The sequence below is a fragment of the Lacerta agilis genome, chromosome 8, assembly GCF_009819535.1.
Source record: "Lacerta agilis isolate rLacAgi1 chromosome 8, rLacAgi1.pri, whole genome shotgun sequence".
Taxonomy (NCBI): domain Eukaryota; kingdom Metazoa; phylum Chordata; class Lepidosauria; order Squamata; family Lacertidae; genus Lacerta; species Lacerta agilis.
In genome coordinates this window covers 14938728-14964930 of record NC_046319.1, presented here as the reverse complement: position 1 = coordinate 14964930, position 26203 = coordinate 14938728, and the positions used below count along the sequence as shown (strand labels likewise).

The 26203-nt window shown below is 48.4% G+C and overlaps 1 protein-coding gene across 1 annotated transcript in view; it reads right to left on the bottom strand.

Annotated features, from left to right (window-relative positions):
• Positions 1–25974, bottom strand: part of SAMD11 (sterile alpha motif domain containing 11) — a 162547-nt gene extending 136573 nt beyond the window's left edge. The window contains 2 exon segments of the mRNA XM_033156273.1: positions 21642–21682; positions 25051–25974. Coding sequence (XP_033012164.1) covers positions 21642–21682; positions 25051–25888 — 879 coding nt within the window. The 5' untranslated portion in view covers positions 25889–25974.
• Between the last annotated feature and the right edge of the window lie 229 nt (positions 25975–26203).

Here is a 26203-nt window from a genome sequence, read left to right as displayed (position 1 = left end):
TGCACGCCATGTATAATGTTATAAACTTCTACCATGTTACCTGTCGATCGCCTTTCCACTAAACAAAAGGTCCCAAACTCTGCAACACTTCTTCATAGGATAGTTGCTCCATCCCCTTGATCATTTTGGTTGCCCTATTCGGAACCTTTTCCAACTCTACAATATATTCTTTTGGAGTGAGGTGACCAGAACTGTACACTACTACTGTAAATGTGGTCACACCATAGATTTGTATAACAACATTATGATATTGGCAGTTTTATTTTCAGTTCGTTTCCTAATGATCCCTAGCATGAAATTTGACTTTTCTAGGGCTGCCACACACTGGGGTTGGCATCTTCACTGAGCTATCTGCTATGGCCCCAAGCACTTGCTCCTGGTCCATCACCTCTAGTTCAGACTCCATGAGCGTCCTTGTGAAAATAAGATTTTTTTGCTCCAACATGTACCACTTTACACTTCTTTATGTTGAATTACATTTGCCATTTTGCTGCCCAAAGTTGTTTACTGCAAAAGGGGGGGGGGGCTGTTGAGTCCTCAGGATTGTTTTCAATAAACTTATGTGCCTGCTACTTTTTTCCTGAGTGGAAGAAGGGGGGGGGAACTCCATGTCAATACCTTTTTTTTCAAAACCCAATAACACCCAACTTAAAAGAACATATGCACACAGCCAGGTCACTTTCAGATGACTTATTCATTGAGCATTCATTCTCATCTGTTTGCAGGGAGGTGAGATGATGTTGCTTCTGGAAGTGCCCATATTTAGTGAAACCTGACCACTGTGATGTGAATCTGGGCTGCATTCACAACATGCATTTAAATCACATCCCCGCACAATAAAAAGGAGTCTGGGTTGGCCACTATGAGAATGCTGGCCTAGATGTGCCACTGGCCTGATCCAGCAGTGCCAATCTAAGGTGAGGAAATATTCCAGGCCTTTCCAGATCTGGAGCACCCCATTGCAAGTTATGCAATGTGAAGTACAGCATCATAGACCTTCTATTTTCAGGAAGAAAAAACTTGAAAAATATCCACAAGCACTTCCCCTCTCTGCATTTTCCCTTGCCGCACCCCCATATGCACACAAAAGTTTCAAAAGGCATAGAGCGCCTCCATCAAGAAAGCTGAATAAATTATGCAAAGCTCAACAGATGCACGCAACGAAGGGCGACAGTTAGCAAAACATGTTGCAACGGCAGGATTTTGCTTTCAGAGCCACAAAATTGGGTTGGGGAAAAGGACTTGAGAGGTAGAGAATTCTTTTTTTTTTTTTTAACTGACTGCTGATCATTTATAGGAAATTATACAATTGCTCATTTACTAAACTGGGCTTTTAAATAATAAATCTATCCAGATAATTAAAATACCGAGACGGTCTGGTTGAAACGCCGGCCAATTTGGCAAGTCCGATTGGAAAGAGCTTTTGCTCAAGGGTGTCCTCCCCTCTCCGCCATGTGCAAAACGAATCAAGAGCAATTAAAACTCCGGGCTCTAACCATATCCAGAATGTGCGTAAGGCTCTCCTTCTGCACATCTGGGAATTCCCACCCTTCTGCCTCCTTCAGGCACGTTACAACAGAATCCTGCATTGGATTACACTTTCAACCCATGGGGAGGCATGATTTCCGCTCCATCTTCACTATCACCTGGGAAGCAAAATAGGGCCAAGTACAAGAGCTAAGGGAAAGATGTATTTATAAAAGAGGTTCAATAGCTGTTAGTGTATCAGCCCCATCACAAAGGTGGGCCTGGCGTAGTGGGGCCCAGGCTGAATCCCTGGTGTGTGGGAGACTTTGTGCCTGAAATCCAAAAAGCCACTGCCAATCAGTGTAGATAATATTGAAGTGGATGAACCAATGGCCTGAATCTTTATAAGGCAACTTCCTAAGTTCCTGTCTCTCAAGGGACAAACCAAAGCTCAGTGGCAGAGCATCTGCTTTGCATGCAGAAGGTCCTATGTTCAAACCCAGGCATCTCCCAGGTGGGCTTTGTAAGATCCTCTGCTTATAACCCTGGAGAGCTGCTTTCAGTTAGTGAAAAACTAGGAAGCTGTGTCCAAACCCTACACCGAAAGTATTTTAGTTGCCAATTAAATACATCTATTTGCTTGGGCCTTTGAGGCATAAATGCTAGCAGTAAAGTCAGAAGCTGGTACTAATTTTAATTTTAATTTTTGGAAATGCAGTTTCCAATGCTTTCACTGCAATGCTTTTCACTGCCCTGGGCTCCTACAGGAAGAAGGGTAGTATAAAAAGGGAATAACTGTTATAGATGATGGACCAATGGACTGAAAGTCTACATGGATGTGGCTACCTATGCATAAGAGTGCAAGAAAAGCCCTCTTGGATCGAGCTAAAGGACATTAGTCCAGCACCTTGTTCCCACAGTGGCCAACTAGTTGCATATGGGAAGCCTTGATTGGCAACAGCAAGCAGAACTTAAGGGCAACACAGCACTCTCTCCCCACTTGCAATTCCCAGCAAGTGGTAGTCAGAGGCATACTGGCATGGGAGAGGACCCTCCCCCCCCCCCCCCGCCTGAAAGCCAAAAGCTGCCTTTGAGAGTGGAAGGAGAACATCGCCATCATGGCTAGTAGCTATGATTAAACACATTCGTGAAGGATAAGGCAATGGAAGTTGAATGTATCTCTGGAAATCCAGATGCTGATGGGCTCCAAATCCACTCACCCATGACACTGACCATGCCAGCTGGGGGCCGATGGGAACCGGAGTACAACACTTACAGGGCCACCGTATCCCCTATCCATGGACTTTGGCTACAGAAGAACTAATGGGACGATACCCCGTCAGCACACGAATGATAACAGCCAGTGATCAAAACAGTCCCTACTCTTTAGCAATAAGGCATTTTGGTGGGAGGAGAGGAGAGGAGAGGAGAGGAAACCAGAGAACGGAAGGGTGGCAGCACAGTGACTCCCCCTTCCTGGTCAGCTCAGCACTGGCATCTGTTGTGCAGCCAGATCCTTGCAAGTGTCTAGATGGAGGAAACAGCCTGCACAGAGCAGAACCACCAGCTAACATCCCAAGGAATTAGGTAATGTATGGAAGAGTGAGAAGGGGGGGGGGGGGAACAAAACTTTTTTTTTTTTTAAGTGCTGCTGGAAAGAGCGTCCTCTCTCTCTTGCAAAAGAAGAAAAGAAGGCCAATATTTAAAGGATGGTGTTGCTTCTACATTCCAATCCGGGGGGGGGGGGTTTGAGGAAGAGGGAGTTTTTATTGATCCTATGGGGCAGATGGGCACAGAGCATCACTGCCCGTTGGGGAATTTAAAGCAATGTTCACAGTGAAGTCCCAGCTGACAGCTGCTCCCCCCACCACCAGCCTGAAAGCAGTTGCCAGAGAGCCAGAGTTGGGGACACTGAGCCACCAGCAAATTAAAAACAGTTGCTCATGCCCTGAAGCAGTGGAGACAGCCCCCGAGCAGTTTTAATGACATCTCTAAATAATTTTGACAGCGAAATTACTTATCGGAGCTCACCTTTACACTGCCCTTGACACATCACTAACACGATGAGGCCGCTTCCCCGACCTCCCCATTTATTAATTTATTTGCATTCCTGCTCTTCTACTACTCCTCTTCCCACACACACACCAACACACACAAATTGCACCCCAGTCTCTCTCTGATTTTAACAAGCTCTTCTGAACCTGGGTTATGCTCCCCAGCCAAATGTGTGGCCAGAACTGTCATGCCTGTGACTCAAGCAGCGCTGGCCATGAGAAGTGTTTTGTGGGTCTGCACATGAACTGCCATGGCTTCCCTCCGGCAGGAGTGGGAAAGCTTTTTCCAAACTGAGGACCGCGTTCCTTTCTGGGCAACCTTTTGAGGGCCGCATGCCAGTGGTGGGCAGGGCCAGAGGCAAAAGTGAGTGGAGCAGAAAACGTACAATTTTAACCTTTGTACAGCTTCTGCACAGTCTCACACAGACTCCCATCTCTATCCTCCAACCAAGCAAGCAAGAGGCATCAGAGTTCAAGGACACATTTCAAACTGGGCAAAAACTCATTCAAAGAAGGAATGAAGCAAGGCCGGTGAGGGTCCAAAGGGCCAAATAGAGGTGTCTGGAGGGCTACATCTGCCTTCCCTTCAGCCTGAGGTCTCCCACCCATCATACAAAATAAATTCCAAAATCAAACCAACAACAACAAAATGACCATCTCAACTCAAAAGGTTTCCAGCTAACTCCTACACAGCTTTTTAAAATGCTCTCAAAGAACTAGACTACAGCATGATGCTCTTAATCTCAGGGTCGAGGGTTCAAGCCCCACATTGGGGGAAAGATTCATGCATTGCAGGGGGGTTGGAGTAGATGATCCTCGTGGTCCCGTCCAACTCTATGAGTCTAACTGAAAAGGGGTATACAAGCTGGTGGCAACTGGGGAGAGTAACTCAGCTGGCTTATGAAATCACACCTGCACACCATACAGTGCAAAAAAAAAAAATTAATACAGACAGGTTTTCACAAAATTGGAGTAATAGAATGGACTGGGGGATATGACTTTTTAGTTTCCCTCTGACAAGCACAGTGCAATCCTGAACCATGTCAACTCCAGACTAAGTTCTGGTGAACTTAATGGAGCTTACGCCCAGGTGAGGCCAGTTAGGATTGCAGTCTTAGTTTCTCTATGGTGTTCACCTTCAGTTTTCTGTGGCTTCCACTTTCTGTGCAGCAGGGCCCTACCAGCTAACCATCACCACTTGTTCTCCGGAAACCAGACTGCAAAGCACACTTGCGAGCATAGAGAACAGGCCAATCCTGCAGAGCCCCCTCAAAGGAGCAGCTCACAAACACACCGCCCGTCCATTAAGCACTGGAATTCTGACTCTGAAAGCTGTCTCCAAAGGGTGCAATTTCAACATTTCCCCCAATAAATCAAACTCAATGTACCAGAATAAACGCCAATTCAAAGCAGCGTGAAACCACAAATAAAAGAAACCCTCACCATGCAGAATTAAAGGTCTGCAGGGACCAAAATGATTGCAAATGTGAATTCAGGGTGGTGTGGGGGGGACCGGGGGGGGCAGGAAAGGAGGATTTACCGTAACGAGAACACTCTCCTGACACACACACAGTGAGCCTTGACGATCCCCTCCTTAACAACCACAGGTGTTTGCCCTCAGTTGTGATGTTGGAAGGCTGGAGAGAAAAGTGTGTGCCGGCACACTACTACTGGACACACCTTAGAGGTGCGAAGGCCATCACAACAACCCCAATACAGTGGTACCTCTGGATGCGAATGGGATCCATTCCGGAGCCCCATTCGCATCATGAGCAGTCTGCATCCTGAGCGCCGCTTCTGCACATGACGTCATTTGACGCGTCTACGCATGCGTGAACTGCTGAACCCGTAAGTAACCCATTCCGGTACTTCCGGGTTTGGTGGGTTTGTAACCCATGACGAATGCAACACGCAGCATTCGTAACACGAGGTACGACTGTACAACAATGTGTGTGTGTGTAACTACAGCCAAAATCCTATGCAAATTTTCTGGGAGCAAACCCCACTGAACAAGCCAAGTCAGGGCTGCTGTGAGTTGCAGCCCTTGAGAGCCACAAATTTCCCCACAGGAATGGGCTGCAACCTCAATGCATGCTTACCAAGGAGCAAATCTCATTGCACTGGTGTGTGCTTAGCACATGCAATGGTCCCAGGCAGGTGTACACAGGACTGCACCTAAAAAGAGGGACCTTATATGCACTTCATCCCAATAAGTAGGCAGGTTGAGCTCAATGAGGTTTGCTTTCAGGCTCTAATGGAATGGGGAGGGGAAGCTGCAACACAGACTCTTGCAAAGTGCATTTTAGAGCTCCTTAGTTGGGGAGGCCGCCTCTTAACTTTGAAGCCCTTTTCACACATTCCATTGAACCCGCGAGAGAGGAGCGGGGAGAGGGGTAAAAAGCTGGCTCTTGACGACGACGCTGCATTCCCCGCGGGCGCGACTTCACTCCTGCGAGTTCAAAATAACGTATGAACAGTAACTCTTTCCGTGCGCCCCCTCCCAAGAGAGGAGAAGAGGCTGCTCCCTGTAAGCCGTTCTCTTTCTCTGTGCAAAAGTGGGAGGCGGCGGAATTGAAGACTCACCGAGTTTGCAAACTCCTCTCAGCCCCGTGCGGGTCTCTCCCTCTCTTTTTCTCCTGCTGCTGTCGCTGCAAGCAGCTAGCAAGCAAGCCAGCCAGCCAGCCAGCGCGGCGGCGTTGGCCTCGTCCTCCTCCTCCTCCTCCTCCATCAAGGGAGCGGGTGGCCCCTTCTCCTCCGCCTGCCCCTGCAGTGACCTCCCCGCCCGCCTCCTCTCCTCTCCAGCGCCGCGCCCTTCCGCCCGATTAGCCGCCCGGCAGCCGGGTGGGCTTCCTCAGCTGCGTCGCTTGATTGATGCGACGGCGGCGGCAGCAGCAGGAGCGGGAGAGACGCGCTCTGCTGGAGGAGGAGGCGCCGCCGCCAAGGCAGCCGCAGCGGGCGAGACGCGGCTCCGCTCGCTGGGAAAGGAAAGCAAGCAAAGGACAGCAGGCGCTGCAGCCGGCAGGAGGCGGGGAACACTTGTCAGAGGTCACTCCCGCTTGCTGCCTCTCCCACCGCAAGTTGTATTGCGGGGGCTGATTATTTTTGGAGGCGCCTTTTCAAGGTCCCCGCGCTAAGAGTTGAGGCTGCAAGTTGCGCACCTTCTCCAGAACCTTATTGCGCACCCACCGTTTCTCAACTTTGGGTTGTATCTGTCGTTGGACTACAACTCCCATCATCCCTAGCTAGCAGGACCAGTGGGAGTTGTAGTCCAACAACAGCTGTGGCCCCCAAGCTTGAGAAACACTGTAAAATGCATGTTTAAAACATGACTTTCCCCCAAAACGAAACAAAATAGAAAATTCTTTCCAGAAGTTTCAGTGTATCTGAAGAAGTGTGCATGCACACGAAAGCTCATACCAAGAACAAACTCAGTTGGTCTCTAAGGTGCTACTGGAAAGAATTTTCTATTTTGTTTCGACTATGGCAGACCAACACGGCTACCCACCTGTAACTTTCCCCAAAAAGAATATTGGGAGCTACAGCTTGTTAGGTGGCTGGAAGTTGTAGTTCTGTGAGGGGGAAACTACAGCTCTCAAGATCATGTGTTTTGAATGTATGTCGTGGAACTGCCCTTATAACGCTTAAATGGTTAGGGCTCCCCACATCCTGGGATCCGTAGTTTCTTAAGAGTGCTGAGAGTTGTTATAAGACAACCTCACAAACTAAAGCTCCCAGGATTCTTCGGGGGGGGGGGTTGTCTGCTTTAAATGTAACATATGGTGTGGGTGTAATTTTTTTAAACCTCACCTTTCCTGCATGTAGCCCAAGGTGACATAACGTGGCTCTCCCCGCCTTACCCATTACAGCCTCACAAACAACTCTGTGAGGTAGGTTTGGCTGAGGGTGACTGGCCAAATATCACTCAAGTGAGCATCATGGCTGAGTGGGGGATCTGTACCCTGGTCTCCCAACTTTTGGTGCAACAGAGGTTTTCTGAACTACAACTCCCATCATCCCTGGGCATTGGCCTCTATGCTTGCTGGGGCTGGTGTCATTTGTAGTTCAGCAACATCTGGAGGGCCACAAGTTCCCAAAACCTGCCCTACTCCAACCACACTACACTGGCATACTTAATCAGGGTTAATCCTAAGAAATGACCTTAATTAGCACCCAATTCAAAATGTTGAAGAAGAGTGAGCAAGCTTTCCAATGAGCGAGTTATTAAGAATGAAAAACAGTTGTGGATAATGCAAAAGTTTGTGTCTCTGCTTAGGAACATTGGGGGTGGGGCATTGCCTAAGACCAGAGGTCGGCAAGGTATACCGGCCATGAGCTGGATCACTCCTACGGAGATTGTCCGTGGGCCGGACTGGTGCAGCGCAATGCCAGAAATCGCACCTGCGCAGAAGATATTTTCGGCAGCTGGACATGTGCAGGCGCAATTTCTGGTATCTGCGCGTTTGCAGATGCGATTCCTGGCGCCGCTCGGCAAGCCCCCGTGCCACGCTGGTTTAGCGCTGCATGCAGGGGACTCGCTGAGCAGGCGGCTTGGTTCGGGGGCAGCACATGGGCCAGTAAAACGGTCTTCGTGGGCCGCATCCAGCCCATGGGCCACACGTTGCCAACCCCTGGCTTAAGACTGTAAAGCAGCCATCTTCAACCTGGTGCTCTCCAGATCCTGTTGCCAGACTCTCTCATCAGCTCCATGCACTATGGCCAATGGTCAGGGATGATGAGGACTAGAATCTAGTAACATCTTAGTGACAACGTTTTAGGGGAAATTGTTTGTTTTTTAACACATTTTTATGGGCCAACATAAACCAGACAGAGGGACTTTGTTATTGAGCAGGATATAAATATTGCAACTAGCTAGGTATATACAATTTTAGGGTGCCCCAGACTGTTAAGACCAGGGGTCGTCAAGGTTCATCTTGCCTGGGCTGGTTCACTGTCCTGGAGCCCCCTCCGCGGGCTGGATTGCTGGTGATTTCTGGTGTCGGCGCAAACGCGATTTCAGACGCATGCGCAGATGCGATTTCTGGTGCCGTGAAAGCGGGTCCCCATGCTGCGATGCACCGGTTTTGCGCAGCACGCGTGGACTCGCCAAGCGGGCAGCTTGGTTTAGGGGCGGCTCGTGGGCCAATAAAACGACCCCTGTGCGCCGCTTGTGGCCCATGGGCCTTAGGTTGCCGATCCCTGGTTAAGACTATTCAGGCACATACTGGGAAATTTAGGTTGGTGCAAAAATGGATTAAAGCGCTCTGTCACCCTGGCACTTAAGGGGAATTTTTTTTTTAAATCTTTTGCAGTTAGTAAAGTGACAAGAAAATGCATTCAAAGGTGTGAGATGAACAAATGATTAATGGGAAGATGCAGACACACCCTGCAAGCAAATCAGGGCGAATGTTCATTGTTGCACAACCTTTTCGCAAGCAGATCAGACTGAAAGCTCAATACAACCACATATTGTCTAACCTCTGCATAAGCTTTATGCAAGCAAATCCAAGACTAATTCTCAATAAATAAGTGACCTCCATGAGCCTTACTTACCTGACGGTAACAGCACAACCCTCTGTATGTGTATTTATTTCATCAGAAGCCCAGGAAATGTGCCCGGCATGGCAGCTGAAATTCTTTTGGACAGACTGAGCTGGGCTCTGGAGTGGGGCTTTGGTGCACCTCTTAAGGGAGACATCCCTTGATCCTAATGCCTGACTTGCAGGCACAACCTGCAACTCCCATTCACAAGGTAAAATGCGGTCTGCGTTTCAGCCTGTTCTAGTATAGACAGATCCATTGTGAGATTAGACAGTCTATCCAGTGCTAGCTCCAAGCTTTTATGTGTTTGGTAGGAGGGGGTGGGGCTCTGGGCAAGGCACCTTCAGGGGGCCCCAGTGATGTGGGGCGGAAAAATTCCCCGGTGCTTAATTCTGCCCCCCTGCCCACAGAAAATTCTGCTTTTCGTAAGTTCAGCAGCATCACAAAGGGAGAGAGCAGACAGGCTGGCCTTAATTTGAGCTCAAGCCTCAGAAAAGAAAAAGGGCAGCAACAACAAAAAAGTGTTCAAACGGCCATACACATAAACATGCAAACTGATAAACATAACACCAAAACCAGAAATGAAGTATCGAAATAAACACGCAGGAAGTGCATTGCCATAATAGGCTGGTTGTAAACATTTCCTTGCAAAATCAATACAGTATACATTAACATGTAGGGTCTTCAGAGGCCATTCAGTAGCTTTTGCTGGCCTACAGCCTGTCAGACAAAATTTAGCAGTCCTGTATGATGTATAATAATCAGTGAAAAATACAAGTTATGCTTAAAGGGGAATTGTTACTGGTCCCTGGCTTTAGGGGCTCAAGATACTGAAAGGAGATCCACACTATACATTTAAAGCATACTCAACACAAATTTAAAGCACAACTTCTCCCAAGAAAACCTGGGGACTGTAGTTTGTTAAGGGTGCTAGTAATGGTAACTCTTGAGGGGGAACTACAGTCCATAGCTGTGAACTTTTCCCTTTTCTTGCGAGGAATCCTATTCAGAATAAGGGAATTTCCCTTAAAAAAAGGAAAAAGTTGACAGCTATGCTACAGTCTCTAGGAAGCTTCCAGGGAAGCCATGTGCTTTAAATGTGCTTTGAGTGTATAGTACAAATCTCCTTTCAGATATAGGGTTAAAATGATGACACCTGTTGAATTTCTGCTTGTCATGCAAGTGTTAAAAGGCACTGGGGCCCAGATATTTTTGCAAGAGTTCCATCCGATGGAACAGGCATAAAGTAGTGGTTAAGCACGTAAGCAATGAACCTGCTGCAGGTGTAAGGAACCTTTGACCCTCCAGATGTTGCTGCATGCTTGCAGGGGCTGATGGGAGTTGTAGTTCAGCAACATCTGGAGGGCCAAAGGTTCCCCATACCTGACTCACCAGGTGGACTGGAAACTCACCTTCAATGTGGGAGGAGCTGCACCAGCCAACTTGTGACAGTTGCTACACAGATACTTGGAATCATATTTGCATGGAGTATTTCATGTGAATGATGGTTAAGGAGCTGTGACCATGTAAAAGCTGCGCCTTGAGCAGGGAGAAGCTCTTCCCGGCTTGTGTCTCCTTTAAAGGGGGAATCAGGAGGTGGAAACATGGCAAACCAAGGTTTAAGTGATAATCTGTCAGACACCTCTGTTTTTTAATTATGGCTAAAGTTAAACCACAGATTAGCATTATATGCAAACTCATCACCTCAGTGAGAAGCAGGCCCAAGATTTCATGAAAGCAGACACAAACTTCACATTTGATTGGTGTAACAGCAAGCAATGGAACGAGACAACCCTGATGGAGCCTGCATTTGTGTAGGATGTTACTGTTAAGGGTCTTATTTTTAACTTATCTCATGGTTTATATTTTGGTTTTGTAAGCTACCTTAACTGCGCTTGTTACAGAAAGGTGGGATATAAACCATTAAGATGAAACACATTCAAAATAAACTTTTAATCTCCCCCCAGACATGGCGCTTTTCAGTGAGGGGGTCTGCTCACGCATTCAGCTGCCAGCAATTGTGAGTAGTAGCCAACTAAGTCCTACGTGCAGGAGACCCATTTAAATTAATGGGATATACATTAGCAATGCCAATTAACTTCAACAGGTCTACTCTGGGCAGGATTAGCACTGGATACAACCCCGTGTCCAGGCATCAGTTGACGGACATGCATGTGGGAATCAGACCCTGAAATAGTGAATCATTATTTCATAATAATAATTATGGGAGGTAGATTTGAACCTCAGATTCCTCTCACTGAAATCCTAAACACTGGTCCACTCCCTAACAAATGTTACCTGGAGTCCCAATGAATGTGTAAACAAGTGGCATCTGTAATAAAGATGCCCTATGATGCAACCCCATTCACAGCCCTTTCTGCTTGAGCAACCCTAATTCCAAGGAATGGTTAGAATAAAGGAAGCTGACTTATATTGAGCCAGACCATTTGGTTAGTATGAAAAGACTCTGGCTGGCAGCAGCTCTCAACGGTTTCAGCCAGGGTGCCTCCCAATCCTACCTGGAGATGCCAGTTACAGGTGGGTAGCCGTGTTGGTCTGCCATAGTCAAAACAAAATTGAAAATTCTTTCTAGTAGCACCTTAGAGACCAACTGAGTTTGTTCCTGGTATGAGCTTTCGTGTGCATGCACACTTCTTCAGATATCTGGAACAATATCATACCAGGAACAAACTCAGTTGGTCTCTAAGGTGCTACAGATATCATACCAGGAACAAACTCAGTTGGTCTCTAAGGTGCTACTAGAAAGAATTTTCGATTTTGTTTTGGAGATGCCAGAGATTGAACCTGCAACCTTTTGCATGCAAAGCAGGTGCTCTACTACTGAGCTAGGGCCCTTCCTTATCAGCTTCTCACAAGGTGAAACAGTTCTTGGATTTTCCTAATGAGGTTTCAAAGGGGGAAAAATCAGTTGAGAAGCAGCTTCAGGCACATGCTGCAGTGTGTTGGGGGGGGGGGGTGCTGCTTTCTGCTGAGCTGATTTCCAAATGTGGATCTATACAGCCAGATGCAATTTCCTCTTCAAATCAATGTTCTAACCCCCCACTCGCTCTTTCTGGGTAGCTGATGTGGTCTCCAACCATTCACAGAGGTTGATTAAAGCCCCTGACACTACAAATTTGATTTGACCCAAGAGAAAGGGGGAGCAGAGGGGAGGGAGGAAAGGATGGGGGATGGGATTAATTTAATTTAATTTTTGCAAGAACAGGGAGTTCCAGGTTAGAGAATTTCAATGCTCACCCCTTTGGCTATGGAGAGAGCAGGCAGGGGCCATTTACCCCTCAAAAGCAGCCCCTCCTCCTTCTTACTTTCTATTATTAAAAAATAAAGTTAACAAGTTTGGCTGTCAATAAGCATGCAATATAAGCAGGCATGTGCTGCAGTCTTCAATCTAGGTTTACAACAGACAAATCCCATTCACTTCAATGGGGCAGACTCCACAGCCTGAGAAAGTGTCGGCTACAATCCTCAGACATGCTTGCTCTGTGACTTTTCTTTCTGTGCAAATATGCCTTGGATTGTGCTGTTTGCCTTTCTCCACCCCACACCCCACCTGCCATGTTTAAGGAAAGAAATGAGAATCAAAGATGGGAAGAGGCCAGGAAGCAGTTGTGAAAGCAAGCACATATGGGGGGGGGCAACATAGGTTTTAGTCAGCAGCCCCATCATAATTGTGCAATTTGATTGTGTGTGGGTGCATGTGTGTGTGTTTGCTCTGCGTTTTCAAAATGCAGCTCAAGGGACAATGGAGTCAAGTGCAATGCACAAATCAAGGTATTGGTCCTCGGATCTATTATACATCTGAGTTGGGGAACTACTGGCCCTCCAGATGTTGCTGAACTACAACTCACATCATCCCACACCATTGGCCACACTGGCAGTGGCTGATGGGAATTCAGGGCCAAAGACTCACCAGCCCTGCCTGCCCTACACTGTTTTCAATTAGGGTATCTGAAAGACCACCTTTTCCCATGTGAACTGGCCAGTTGGTTACACTCATAATCACTGGAGGCCTTGGGTTTGTTTGTTTTTGTCCCACTGCCTAAAGAAGGTTGGTAGTTAGTGTCAGGGTAATCAAGACAGGGCTAGTTTTGGCCTGTGGCAGCAGCCCCATAATGAACTTCCCTAGAGACTTTTCTAGAGACACTATAACTGGCCTCATCCCTGATTGTTTTTAGGTAGGCACTGGAAGCGGTGTCCCCCCCCCCCCATTTTGGTCATGCTTTCTTCACCTGGATGCTTTTGCAGGGTTACTTTTGAGTAGCTATCAAAATAAACTGGGGCAATGCTTCCAAGGAGCATAGGAAGCTAACAGACCATTGGTCCATCTAGCTCAGAAGCCTCTCTACAGTGGTACCTCCGGTTACAAGCTTAATTTGTTCCGGAGGTCCGTTTGTAACCTGAAACCGTTCTTAACATGAGAAGCAGTTTCACTAATGGCATCTCCCGATGCTGTTGCGCCGCCAGCGTGCATCTTCCGACTGCATCCCAGAGCAAAGTTCGCAACTGGGAGCATCTACTTCTGGGTTAGTGGAGCTCGTAACCTGAAGCATTCGTAAGGAGGGTGGTACGTAACATGATGTTCCATAGGGTTTCAGATTTGAGACATTTCCAGCCCTACCTGGAGATGCCGGGGATTGAACCTGGGACCTTCCAAGTGCAACCATGTGCAAAGCAGATACTCTGCCACTGAACTACAGCGCATCTCCAATGTGGGAGGTTGCATCATGCTATTAGAAGACTCCCCATTGTTCTCCAGCCTTGCTAAGATTGCTGAGCATGCGGTTCCCAGAAGGGAACCACCTGTTACTGAAATTACAGCATTTTAAAGAGAGTGGGGAGTGGAGTAGATTTTATTTGGTGGATGGACTCCCGGAAGGATACTTTGAAGTTAAATATTTCCCTGCTTTTGAAAAGCCTAGTGTAAAACCCATCAAGATAACCTCCCTAAGAAGTTAAACAGTAAAAGACAATGGCCTCAATCCAAAGCCACAAACACAGAGACAAATTCTGCAATATTGTTGTTCTTTCTACTTCAGTGGGAAAAAGCTTCACGCATCAAGATTGCAACAGGGTGGGAACATCCCCTGATGTTGACAGAAATAGGTGAAATCTTGCTCCTATAATCTTTGAGTATACATTGGAAGGCCCTGTATGCAGACCCAAAGCCACTATCTTATGGCCAGGATTTCATATGCATTTGCTTGGTCACCTGCAGCAAGTTTAGAATTAACTCCTGGCAACCAGGTAGGGAAGCATTGTAAAGGCTGGTTTTCTTTTAGGCTGACATGTGGCTAACTAAGGGAAATTTAGGCACTTGGGTTAGTAAAATGGGGAGAGAGAAATAAATTGTACAGTCGTACCTCGTGTTTAACTTATATGCAGAATTCATCATGTGAAAGGCTGGACTGGATGAATCCCAAGCCGGAATTAAGATTGCTGGAAGAAATATCAACAACCTCAGATATGCTGATGACACAACCTTGATGGCAGAAAGTGAGGAGGAATTAAAGAACCTTTTAATGAGGGTGAAAGAGGAGAGTGCAGAATATGGTCTGAAGCTCAACATCAAAAAAACTAAGATCATGGCCACTGGTACCATCACCTCCTGGCAAATAGAAGGGGAAGAAATGGAGGGAGTGAGAGATTTTACTTTCTTGGGCTCCATGATCACTGCAGATGGTGACAACAGTCACGAAATTAAAAGATGCCTGCTTCTTGGGAGGAAAGAAATGACAAACTTAGACAACATCTTAAAAAGCAGAGACATCACCTTGCCAACAAAGGCCCGTATAGTTAAAGCTATGGTTTTCCCAGTAGTAATGTATGGAAGTGAGAGCTGGACCATAAAGAAGGCTGATCGCCGAAGAATTGATGCTTTTGAATTATGATGCTGGAGGAGACTCTTGAGAGTCCCATGGACTGCAAAAAGATCAAACTTATCCATCAAAGAAATCAGCCCTGAGTGCTCACTGGAAGGACAGATCCTGAAGCTGAGGCTCCAGTACCACCTCATGAGAAAAGAAGACTCCCTAGAAAAGACCCTGATGTTGGGAAAGATGGAGGGCACAAGGAGAAGGGGACGACAAAGGATGAGGTGGTTGGACAGTGTTCTCGAAGCGACTGCGGGAGGCAGTGAAGGATAGGGGTGCCTGGCGTGCTCTGGTCCATGGGGTCACAAAGAGTCGGACACGACTGAACGACTGAACAACGCTGCATGTTGCGTTCGTCACAGGTTACGAAAGCGCTGAACCCAGAAGTACCGGAATGGGTACAAAGTGACGTCATGCGCATAAGCGCTGAATCCCGTCACGCACGGGGCTTCAGGATGCGGACCTTTCAGGTTACAAACGGGGCTCCAGAACGGATCCCGTTCGTAACCAGAGATACCACTGTATGAACTTATTTGTAAGGCCGATCAAGAAAAATAGGTGTGATTTAAAGAAGATTATACATGCTGAAGGTGCCACTGATTTCATATTTGCAGGAAGGGAGTTAGCCACAAACACAGAGTAGAAATTTACTCTTTGCCTTATTACTCCTGTCTTTACAGCAGACAGCATGCTTTACACTTCCTTTGTAAGTGGGATTCTCCATATAAAGTGGACAACTGCTTTTGCACAGACAGCTGTACACATATGCACATACAAAGCAGCTTCTCTGCATCCCCTGCACAGTAGCCACTTGGCAGATTGTACACAGACAGGTGTGAGCATGCCACCCTTCCAAAATGTGGAGCAATCAGCCACACAAGGACCCATATTGGCAAACACCTTGTGAATATGCACCGCACAAAATCACCCCAGTCATCAAACCTAGCATGACCCTATATAGAAAGTACCATATATCATAAAGGACCAATTAACGTATATTAATGCAGACTCAGCAAATCATGTGTCAAAAGCCCTTTTCCCTTCCCAACAAGCCTTCCCTTCAGACATGTATTTTATATGTAAATAGCCACACAATATTTTATTTAGTGCACTCCACAGCTATAAATTGTGTTGCTGTCAAAATGAATGTGATGTTTTCCAGCCTTATAGAATCACCATCTCAAGGAAACCTGAATCTGCTGTGCTTCCAATTATCATTATTGCTGTGAAACCATGAAAACGGCACACTGCTTATGACACCTAGGATTAAAAGCGGTTAAGTTTAACCCATGATACTAGAGTTATAAAGCAAACTGTGAAACACTTGCTTTACTACCCAAACTTCCAGGTACTCCATGTTCCAAGGAGTTCTGCATGCTATAAACTATTTTTGGCTAACGATTTAAAATAATCATCTACACCAGGAGCACCTTTATAGTCCTCTTCTCAGAGAGCTGCTGGCAGGGTGGGGAAGAGGGGCTGTAGCAAGAATGACACGGAAGCTCAATAATGTGGCAACAGCATCCAAGCAAAGCTTCAGAAGTTTCTACCCTTCTTTTAATTAAGAGACTCCGCAGCTCTTTAGATTGACTACCGTATTTGATCTTGTGCGTTTCAGCTCTGCCCTGTTCATGCCCATTCTTAGGGCATGTTCATACACAGAGTGGCTGTCTGGGAATGAGAGGCACCCATTTGACCAGCCCAATCCTTGCAAAGTGGCTGGCAAGTTTTCTGACCTCCACTAGTCCCACACATAAAGAATGTGTGGGGTATTATTTGTCTGTCTGTTTATTTTATATGCTACCCTTCATCCAAGAAACACAGGGTGGTTTACAGTATAAAAACACAAAAATATGTAACGTAATAACAAACAAAGTAATAACACCCCCACCCAGTTTAAAAGGCCATTGGTTGTTTAATCAGCCCAAGTCCTGGGTAAAGAGGAATGTTTTTGCCTGGTGCCTAAAGCAAAGCCCTAGCTACCAGGGGAGGGGGGCAGCCAGGTTTTTTGCCCCGGGTGAAGCCTCCAGAGGGGTGCCATTGAGGCTCCCAGTCTCTCTCTCTTTGTGTGCACAAATGTGCATGGGGGAGGGTGCCAAGCTGGGTCTTTGACCCAGGTGAAATAGAGCCTAGTTCTACCCCTGCCTAAAGATATGTCATGAAGGCACCAGGTGAGCCTCCCTGGGGAGAGCATTCCACAAATGGGGAGCCACTGCAGAAAAAGCCTGTTCTCATGGAAAAAGCACACAAAGAAGGGCCTATGATGATTGAAAGGTCTGGGTAGCTTCATATGAGGAGAGGCGATCCTTGAGGTATTGTGGTCCTGAGCCGTTTAAGGCTTTATAGGTCAAATGCAGCACTTTTAATTGGGCCTGGAAACTAATTGGCAGCTAGTGCAGTCAGGCCAGGATTGGTATTATATGCTCAAACTGTCCTGTCCCGGTGAGCAACCTGGTCGCTGAATTCTGCACCAGCTGAAGTTTCCAAACAGTCTTCATGGGCAGCCCCATGGATAACAAGTTGTTGTAAACTAACCTAGATGTTATCAGAGCATAGACAAAAGACGTTAGGCTATCCCTGTCCAGATAGGGGTCCACCTGGGCCACCAACCAAAGCTGATGAAGGCACTCTGTGCCACCAAGGCCACTTGAGCCTCAAGCAAAAGTAAAGGATCTAGAAGTACCCCCTAGCTGCATACCTGCTCCTTCAGATGGATGTGTAACCCCATCAAGAGCAGACAACCTCCCATCCATCCAATTCTAGGCAACCGCCTACTAACAGTACCTCAGTCTGATCTGGACCGAGCATCGGTTTGTTGGCTCTCATCCAGTCCATTCCCAAAATGGTAAGCCCAAGTGGCAAAGTTAAACTCAGCAAAATGTTGCCTAAAATTCTGAGTGACATGGTTCTCATCAGTGATGGCTGGTGTTCATTGAGACTAGCAGGGTGGAGAGTAGGGAGCCCAAACAGAGCCAGAACCAATGACAGGCAATGCCAATTAATTCAAGTTTTGTCTCCATCCTTCTCCTTCTCCTCACTACTAGGTTCTACAAGGGGCAATACTAAGACTGAGGAGGAGGAGGAAGCTGACAGCTAGGGTCACCCAACAGGACTGGCTATAAGTAAGAAGGTGGGAGAGGGGGCTGTCTGAGGTTGGTGGAGTAATGCGTCGTTTGTTCTAATGAATCCATTTTCTCTTACTCAAGTTCACTGGTGCATTAAGAATAGGGCTTTGGGGCAGAGACTGACGGTCGTACTGAGCAGAAGGGCCTTCCAAACACAACAGCAGGGATGGCTTACTATACTATACAGTATTTAAAATAGGTGAAGTAATACACATTACCACCCACAGCAGATGTCAGGAACCTTTGGCCCTCCATATGTTGCTCAACAACTTCCATCAGCCCTAGTGAGCATGCCCAATGGCTGGGGGTCATAGGAGCTGTAGTTCAGCAATATCCGGAGGGTCAAAGGTTCCATATACCTGATCCAAAGCGAACCCTGCCTGCCCCTGGTGAAAGCCTACAATTAACTAACTACACCACAGTTCCCATTTTGTGGCGAGGGGAGATACCACTTTGTACACTTCCTGTTCAGCACGAAAGCACCCAAAAAAGGGAAGGGTGCTCATAAGAACACACCCTTAGGTGACAGTGGCTCCAGCCTTCCAGTGTGGTAGCCATGTTACATTTGTTGCAGCAGAAACAATAAAGAAACTTCTTGACGAGACTAAAAAAATTATTAGGGGCTAAGCATTTGGACACTAAAGAGCCCCACTTCGTAAGAGGCACAAATGGTGCTTGAAGTGAACTAGCTCTGCATTACCAAATTCAGTTAATTAGTTAAAAACTCTCTAAACTACACCTGTAAGTAATTCCCATAATTGCTGGGCGAACTGAAGATGAATTAAGTTTGTTTTGTGGGGTAGAAAGATGTGAAGTTCATCTTTATGTTCATTCTCTTACTCTTTGGGCCTGTAAGCTTAAATATATTAATTACTGGAGGAAATAAACAACCCAATTCCACTGTGTGATTTTTTAAATGCTTCCTTAGTCTTCTGAAGTATATTTTATACTTCCGCACAGCAACTTATAACGTTTAGATATGGTGGCCTCTTTCAGTGGGTGAGATGTGCTAGACTCCTTTTTTTACGTAAACACAATATTTTTTAGTTTTTGTTTCATTTTAGCTGTATATTGGTTTTAATTTTATTTTTAACTCACTTTGAGATAATAATAATAATAATAATAATAATAATAATAATAATAATAATAATAATAATAATGCTGAATGCTGAATTTTTATTTTATTTTATTTTGCCAAGGATCATTTGGACAAACTGTGAACTGAAAATGAATTAAACCAGTTCACTCTGTGAAGGGACAGGCATAAACTTAAATTAATCCCTTTCTGGATGTGCTGAACTTAAACTGGAACTGGATTATCCTGAATGACTTACTGGTAAGCTACAGCCTGTTACAAAGGGCCCCCGAGAGGTCGTCAGGATTCCAGCTCCCATTGTTCCTGACACTGTCCATACTGGCTAAGACTGGTGGAAATTTGAGTGCAACAGCATCAGAAAAGCCACATGTTCTCCATCCCTCGCCTACAGCAGGGCTGCCCTTAAAGATGACTCAGAAACTTCAACTGGTTCAAAGTGCAGTGGCCAGATTACTAACAGGGATTGTCTTTAGAACCCATATACCACAAACAATTGCATTGGCTGCCATTGTTTCTGGGTCCAATTTAAGGCACTCACAACTATTCTTCTTCCCTACAGACCCTCTCGATAAACAGGGGCGAGGGGGGGGGGCGTGTCTTGGTAGTTATGCTACCCTCAAAAGTTCAGGGCATTCCATGTTGCAGCCCCCAAATTGTAGACTTCCTCCTTGACAGATGTGTGCCTGACACCTTCGCTGTACAGCTTTCCACGAATGCTTGAAGAGGCAACCTCTTCACTCCAGCCTCTCACACTTGAGGTGTGTGTTTTCAGGTCCCTATTTGTTTTAGCTGCTTTTAATTCTGAATGTTAAATTGTTGCAACCTGCCCTGAGACTTGCTGGCAAACAACAACAACAACATAGCATATTTTCCCCTCTCAGGCAGCAGGTACCACCCTTCCCAAAAGAGCAACCAAAGATATCTGCAATGTGGTAGCGGCCCCTAGATCTCGCATGTCCCAATCAGATAAGTGCCCACCATTGTACAAAGAAGACAAGCCCATCCAGTGTCTAGCGCCTGGGGGCTCTGGACTTTCCCCAGCACAGCTACTGAAACTGGTGAGTGATAATATGAACAGGCCTAGATTGCCCACCCCCACCGCCAAAACAATTTAATTGGGGTAGGTAGGATCAGGCTCTCCAAGGCTGAAGAACTGGCCACCCTCAAATCAGCTCTCTTAAGAGCACATCTACACTATTAATTTAAACTAGCCTCAAATATGTATTGCTGTGATGACCCTGGGGTCTCCTTCATCGCACACACAAAAAACGTAATGGAACTTTTGGAAATAAACATACCACCACCAAGCCATATACTGCAAATAATCACCTGCCTTTGCACTTCACAGACCCACAACTCCTCATTTGGCATTCAGTGCTCATTTACAAATGTTTATAGATACACAGATGCACTTCTTACTCAACAAACCTCACATTGTGTTATATCACTTCATATGACACCACCTTTACCAGAAAAAAATAGGAAAAGTACTGATGCGAGTCAATTCAGTAATCACAAATTGAAACCCAAACCCTATACTCTTAACGACATCACACTCTTCAACAGCAGAGAATTATGGATTCCTGCTCCAGATTCTATACACATAATGTGGGTTGCAAATCCACTCTTTGCCCATAAATACGATTTGAAAGGTGTGGAGCTGGGAACCCCCACCCCATCGTTTCATCATTCTAATTTAGAGTACACCAGGGTGCTAGAGTGTGCAAAATCAGCTGCCTTAAGTGATCTTGGGTGTAAGCACATTTACGTGAATGTATGTCTCATTGATTGAAGTATTGGCACAGTTGAGAACAGGGCCTTGGATTTAATTGAACCCTACTAAACATGTTGTACATCATTCCCATTTTTTTAAAAAATATGATTTTTTAAAAATGAACATCATGTTCTCTTCTTTTTTCAAGATAGGATTGTTATTCTTCCAGTCTTTCGCCAACACAGTTCCACAACATGCGCATTCCAATAACATAATCTAACTTCAAATCCTCTTACACTGACTATTTTGTACTGCTCAACAATATAGCAGAAAGGGGAAATGGATGACCAGGAAAGCTGATAGAAAGCTCGCAAACACGTGAGCTGGCACCCTTGAACAGCAGTTTTGCCTGCCTATTGGAGGCTGCAACCCTGAGCCCTCCTCTCTAACATGGAGCTAAAACTAGATGCATTCAGCATAAGAACGTCACAGGATATAGCTCTCTCAATTGTCACTGAGGACCACCAACCCCTGTCTCCCACCAGCAGACACATACACCGGTACAGTACTTAAAAAACAGTGTGCGCACCGGCAGGGGGGAGGGGTGGATAGAAGAAGAAATTACCAAATAGAAATGTGGCCAAATATTAAAACAGAGAAATTATTGCTTTGAGTTCTCATTTTGGTTTTTCGCAATCATCTTACCACTGGAGACGAAATTCGACACCCAGGGCAATCACAGATTGGAGGATGTACCTGTAAGATTCCTTTGGACATAAGAGTCTTCAAACTTTTCCCTGGATGAAAAAGAAAAAAGAGGGGAATGGGGGAATGGAAAGAACAAAACAAGTATTTAGTTTGGCTTCTAAAAAGAAAGAAAGAGAGACTGAGAGGCTTTGCACAAAACAAGCCAGCCTCTTACCCCCCCCCCTTTACAGGGCCCTGGCTTGCACCTTAATTGAACTTTGTACCCTGTGGAAATGATGAAAAGGAGTAGCAGTGCTCATTAGCCCCTATCTAACCTTGTTAAAAATGTTTGCCAGGCTGAAAAATAATAAGGGAGCCCTGAAAAGGAGAAGCCTTGGAGGAGCAGAGCTGCTCTGCACCCACCCTGCCTCCCCCTGCATCAAGCAAACATTCAAGATGCCTGCATTTGCAATTCACAGTCATGACGCCAGCACTCAAAGGATAAAACACACACACACACAACTGAAAGCAGGTAAAGAAAGGCAAACAACAGGCTGAAGAGACAGGCGGGGAGCGTAGGGAGCTTAACCCCCCCCCCCCTTGAAAAACTCTTTTCTGCGTCCCTTGAACACCAGCTCTCCTCCCCAGAGGAATGAGGGGACTTTTCCTGAAGGCGGCCGGAGGAAGGGGGTAGGAGCATCATTAGACCGGCGGAAGCAACAGCCGCTCTCCTCCTCCTCGAGGCGATCAATAAACAAGGCGAGGTGTCAGTCACCTCCTAATGGCTCTTGGGACCCTCGGCGTGACACATGCAGCCCTCGGCTAATGACATGTCAAGACGGACGCCTCTTGGGCTTCCCACATCCTTCACCCAGCTCTCCTGCCCCCGCTTCGCCCCATCCTCCCCGAGCCCGGGCAATGAAATAAAATACTGTAAAACAAAATGAGGCGGGGGGGGGGGTAAAAAAGAGCGCGCGCGCCAATGCAAGCCACAGGGGCGATCCTCGCCTCCTTGCACAACAGCAACGACGATGCACCCACTTGCTGCTCCACTTTTCCTGAGGAAAGTCGCTGGGGCGAAGGTGTGGGGAGATTTTGTAAAATTAAATTGTTAAAAGGGAGGAGGAGGAGGAGGGAAGAGGAGTAGCCGCCAGTAGGCATACAGACCTCCCTCCCACCCACCAGCTCCCTCGCCGCCGCCACCCACCTGCCTCGGCGCATTGGCGGATCCGGACTGAGCGGCTGGGGTTGGAATTTCGGTTTCTATTCGCATCAGCCCTCTCCGAAGCGACTCCCCCCACCCACACGCCCGAAGTCTGACAGGCGCGCTTCCAGAGTAGAGCAAGGCAGACGCAGCAGACCCGCGGTTGCTCCCCGACCCGACCCGCTCCTCCGCTTAACCTCAGCGTCGGCGGAAGGGGCGACCCAAAAGCATCGAGGCCAGTCCCGGATCGGGACACAAGCGGCAGATCAACAACAAGGCACGGAAGACGCCACACTGCGGGTTGGAGGAGGGACACCACAGGTCCACGTGCCTCTTGCCAGTCCGAGGTGGGGGGGGGGGAGTAGCTCCGCTCATTGCGACGCCGGTAAAAAATGTAACCGCTCTCTCACACAACACACGAATACTTGGAAGTCGGCACCGCAGAGTTCAGAGGGATTTACTCCCAAGTTAGGATCGCGCCCTCTAAGAATGCCACGCTACCTGCAAACACGAAGCTTGCGTTTTTGAACACCCCTTCTCCTCCCCTCCAGAAAGCAGCGAGGTTGATGCGCCTCACTTGCCATTCGGGGGGATGCGGGCGAGAGGCAAGCAAAGCCACCGCGCGAAAAGCGCTCCCGCCAGTCGCAGCAGCGGAAAGGGGGCTCTCCAAAGTCGCGCCCAGCCGCCCCGGCGCAAAAGCTACACTCGGAGAAGAGAGAGGAGCTTCGGCTTGGCGGGGGGAGGGAGGGGGTGACGAGGCGGGCGCGCCGTTCACACATACACACGCTGAGCTAGACGTAAACACCAGCTGTGCAGACACAACCGCGAAGGGCGCCCAGCGCCAAAACCACAACTCCGCAGCCAGGCGAGCAGCGCCTCAAAGGGGACGCGCCGTCGGGGCAGCAGAGAAAACAACACACAAGGCAGCTCTAAAAAGGATAGGAGTTGTCACTCTCTGCGAACCCTTTGCTGTTTGCAGTCCTGCTTCGATCCCCCACTACACACACACACACACACACACACAAAAAGAGCCCAGCAACACACCAGACTCCGGGCGGCAAGGCGCTGGCGGCTTCTCGGCTCAGCCTGGCCTTGAGAAGTTGCAGCCTCGGGTCACTTCGGAGGCGCGCTCCAGACAGTCCTTCGCTCCGCGCCAGGCGGCTCTGGTTTGAAGTGGAAGAAAGATGAGTCTCTTCCAATCCTCACCCCCCCCCCCAACCCACTGGCGCGCGCGCGCGAGACTCCGCCACCGCCCAACAAGTGCAAGCTCCCCCCCCCCCCATGGGCACATGCTGCTGCTGCTGCCGCCGCTCTTAAAAAAATAAATAATCCATCCTTGGTTTTACTTGGCCCGCAAAATACAAGAGGCGCGCGCATCAATAAGTCTCTTCAACTTTCTAAGCACGCGCGAAAACTTCGTCACCGCCGTCGGTTATTTCGGATTCTGCAGAGCATTTGCGGCGTTCGTTCATTCACACGCACGAAAGGCGAGTTTCATCTAATGCCGTGTTTGTGTCAGTTGACTTTCCAAAAGTAAAAAGGGGAGCTTATAAAAGGTGGGGAGGAGGACAAGGCTTGTAAAAGACGCACTTACAAACCCTCGCGGAACATCATACCGCACACCCGTTGGCCGACAGCTGTTGCCCCCGCTGGGCATCAAGGGATTCAGCGGTGGAGAGGGAACTGGGAACGCGCCCCCTCTGAAAACCGTGGGAGTTTCCCAGTTTGACGGGACTCTCTTCTAACACGCGCGCCGATAGTTAACGCGGTCACGCCCCTCCCACCAGAGCGTCGAATCTCCGAGCAAAGGAGTCAGAGTGCCTCTGAACATGAACAGAGATCTTTCCCCGTAACATTCAGCGAACAACGATCAACCCACCACGCGATATCGGGGCGTGGAGAGACTTGAACCCAAGCCACATATTATTTTAGCAGTTGCACACTATTTCCGGTAAAACGAAGAGCCCTGTGAAAAACTAAAGCTTACGAAGCCTGTCCCACACTTCCCTTAGCCGAGATCGGGACGATGCAAAGGCTTGTTCCGTCTACTGATTGCTGAGGGAAAGGGAGTTTCAGCCTTCTAAAATCATACACACCCTACCTACTTTCCCCCACCAGCCGCCTGACGAGGAGCCCTGTGCCCCTAGAAAGCCGACACTTTCGCCACAGAGAGAAGCCAGCCGAGCAAGCAGAAAGGAGCAGCCCCCGTCGCGTCGCGCGCCCTAGCTTCCCGTCCCAGGTAGCTCGCTCTCTTCCCCGCCGGCCGGTCGGTACCTTTGTGCCGGATGCTCCGCTTCCAGTCCTTTGCGGTCTCCCGGCCGCTGACGAACTGGAACTCGTTGGGAGTGAGCCACTCGCCCCGGTAGCGAATGGAGGGTCCTTTGCTGCCCTGGCACAACTTATTGATGTAGAGGAGCGCCTTGTTCTCGCCGCACTCCACCTCGATGCAAGGCTCGCCGTTGTCGAAGAAGGGCTGGAAATCCGGGATGGATGAGAAACGTTCCAGCATCAGGTCCTCGGGGAGGGGGTGCGGGTGGGAGTGGGCGGCGGCGTGGGGCGCCGCGTGGAAGTCCAGGTAAGCGCGCTGCTGCTGATGGTGGTGATGGTGATGGTGCGCAGCGGTGGCGAAGATCTGCTCGTAGGCAGGCGGGTGCGGGGTCACCACGGGGATGGCGGCCGCCGCCAAGGGGACCAGGTAGTCGGGCAAGGTCTCCATGGGTTGGTTAAAGGCGGCCAGCGCCAGCTCCTCCCGGTCCGGGCGCTCCCTCTTGATGGCCGGCATGGTGGCGGCGACAGCGGCGCGCTCAGCCGGCGGCGGCTGCTCTTCCCAGGCTGCAAGTTGCGCGCTTGGAATGAGCCTCCCGCAAGAGCAGCAGCAGCAGCAGCAGCAGCAAAAGCAGCAACAGCCCCAGCACAAGCAGCACCTTGCAGGCGCCGGCTGGAGCGGCGGCGGCGGCGGCGAACCCGCTTGCAAAGCTCCCCAGCGGCGCAGCAGCCAAGGGGCGCCGGGATCCCGCAGCCAGCAACCCGAGCTTAATGCGCCCGGGAGGAGTTCAGAGCGGTGGCGGCGGCAGCGGCGGCAGATCTGCCCCTCCGGGTTAATACTTGACATCTTGGCCAGGGAGAGGGCGCCGCCGCCGCCACAGCTGCCGCCGCCGCCGCCGGAGACATGGTTTCGGTCGCCAAAGGTTTATTGATCTCCACACACACACACACCCGCCGCCGCCGCCCCCCCCCCCCAGCCGCGGATCGACCCTGCGCCTATGCCTAGCGAGCTCTTTTCTCTCTCTCTCTCTCTCTCTCCCCCCTCCCCAACTTCTCCGCCTGGAGTATCCCCTTCTGGCTTGCCCTGCCAGCCCACGCAACCCTCCCTGCTCGTTTGCCTGGCGTTTTATTTTTAATCTGGTTGTGTGCGAGTGGTTCTTTT